Below are 1,522 nucleotides of genomic sequence, written 5' to 3' on the forward strand. Positions count from 1 at the left end.
TATTTGAAAAAATATGTTACTCTGCTCCCACAAAAAAATTACATATTTCAAATGACTAACTTTCTTTTTGGGATTTAAGGTAAAATGACAAAACCTGGTCTTTGATGCCATGCAATGTCTGATACATTATTTCCCTCAAGCTCTATGCTGGACACTTGCTGTGGAGTTACTGCTTTTTCTTTCCAGTTTTATGATTGTTTAATACCCACTTTTTCCCACTTAATTAAACTGTTATTATGCTTCTGTGCCGAGATAATTTCAGGACATTTTAAATTAACTGGTTTAAAGTCGCACACTCTTATAAGCTTCCTTATTCTCCAAATTGGTAGAGGTCCAGAATTAAAATAATTCTTACCTTTAAGCTTTTCCACTGAAGTAATTCATAAAACAGAAATTATGAAAGCAGTTTCAATATATTCACGCTGTGCCTACTATTCATACCATGTGATAAATCCTATGAGGGCAGGGTCTGGGTCTGGGGTTCACACACTCTCTCTTATCTGACTGATCATAGTGGTGGTTAAACCTCTGCAAGAAAGGAATAAATGACTGCACAGTGCATAATGAAATATTACAAACCACATAAAATTTAGAGGAATTGTATTAGCTTAGAGAATATTGTATTTCTTCAACAGCAGGTGGAGTGGATTTTGGGTATCCTGGGGTCACGGCCCATGAGAACAAAGGGGCTGACTGTAGGAAAACAAGCAGCCATTAGTGCAGAGGTGTTCACCAGCCACAGACCTGGATTAGGCAAAATGGTCAACAGTAATGTAAAGATAGAGGAGAGGGTGTAAAATGCTACAAAGGTGCTCACTAGGACAAGGATGCTTTGGGTGACTCTGGACTCAGGGGAGGATCTGGGGGAGAGGTTGGTCCTGTGAATGTGTTGGACCTGCTGCTTGTGCCTGTGCAGGATGCAAACCATGGAGCCACTGGCCCAGGTCATGAGTCCCAAACCCAAGACATCATAGGATGATAACAACATAATATGTAGGAATCCTAAAATGCTGCTGTCAAAATCTACTGCAGCACAGTATCCCAAATCCTTTTCCTTTGTGCTGTTTACCCTGTTCTGCTGGCCAGTCACTCTCTGAAGAACAATGGTATTTACCAGCATGTTCAGGATCCAGCACAGGATACTGAGGGGCCCAATGCATTGAGCAGCTTGTGGTTTCAGCTCTGCCCACCTGGAGCCTGCGGGGCTGATGGTGATGGCCTGGAAGACACTCAAGAGACAGGTGGTGCCAACGCACACACCCCTGCCCACTCTGTGAACATAGAAAACCAGTTTGCACCCAACATCATTCAGGAAACATTTCCTCCCAAAAGCAGCCACTGTCTGGGGGACTCCTTTGGAGAGTATGACCAAGGAGTTGGCTACAGTCAGGTGCTTGAGAATCGCATCTGTGGACCTTAATGTGCATCTGGTGTAATAAAGGAAACTGTAATGGTAAAGAAGAAAGAAATTCCCCAGGAGTCCAACTGTGGTCTGCGATAAAAAGATCATTCTCATTGCCAC

The 1,522-nt window shown here is 42.9% G+C and overlaps 1 protein-coding gene across 1 annotated transcript; it reads right to left on the reverse strand.

The window, feature by feature from the left end:
- Positions 1–628: 628 nt before the first annotated feature.
- Positions 629–1,516, reverse strand: LOC105805623 (vomeronasal type-1 receptor 3-like). The gene has a single exon (XM_012638555.1). The coding sequence runs from the start codon at positions 1,514–1,516 to the stop codon at positions 629–631; it is 888 nt and encodes a 295-aa protein (XP_012494009.1).
- Between the last annotated feature and the right edge of the window lie 6 nt (positions 1,517–1,522).

Source organism: Propithecus coquereli, unplaced genomic scaffold (assembly GCF_000956105.1).
Source record: "Propithecus coquereli isolate 6110/MARCELLA unplaced genomic scaffold, Pcoq_1.0 Scaffold1301, whole genome shotgun sequence".
Classification (NCBI taxonomy): domain Eukaryota; kingdom Metazoa; phylum Chordata; class Mammalia; order Primates; family Indriidae; genus Propithecus; species Propithecus coquereli.

Bases quoted from the DNA above. Each gene is read 5' to 3' on its own strand.
- LOC105805623 (XM_012638555.1), bottom strand. From the start codon at position 1,516: ATGAGAATGATCTTTTTATCGCAGACCACAGTTGGACTCCTGGGGAAT.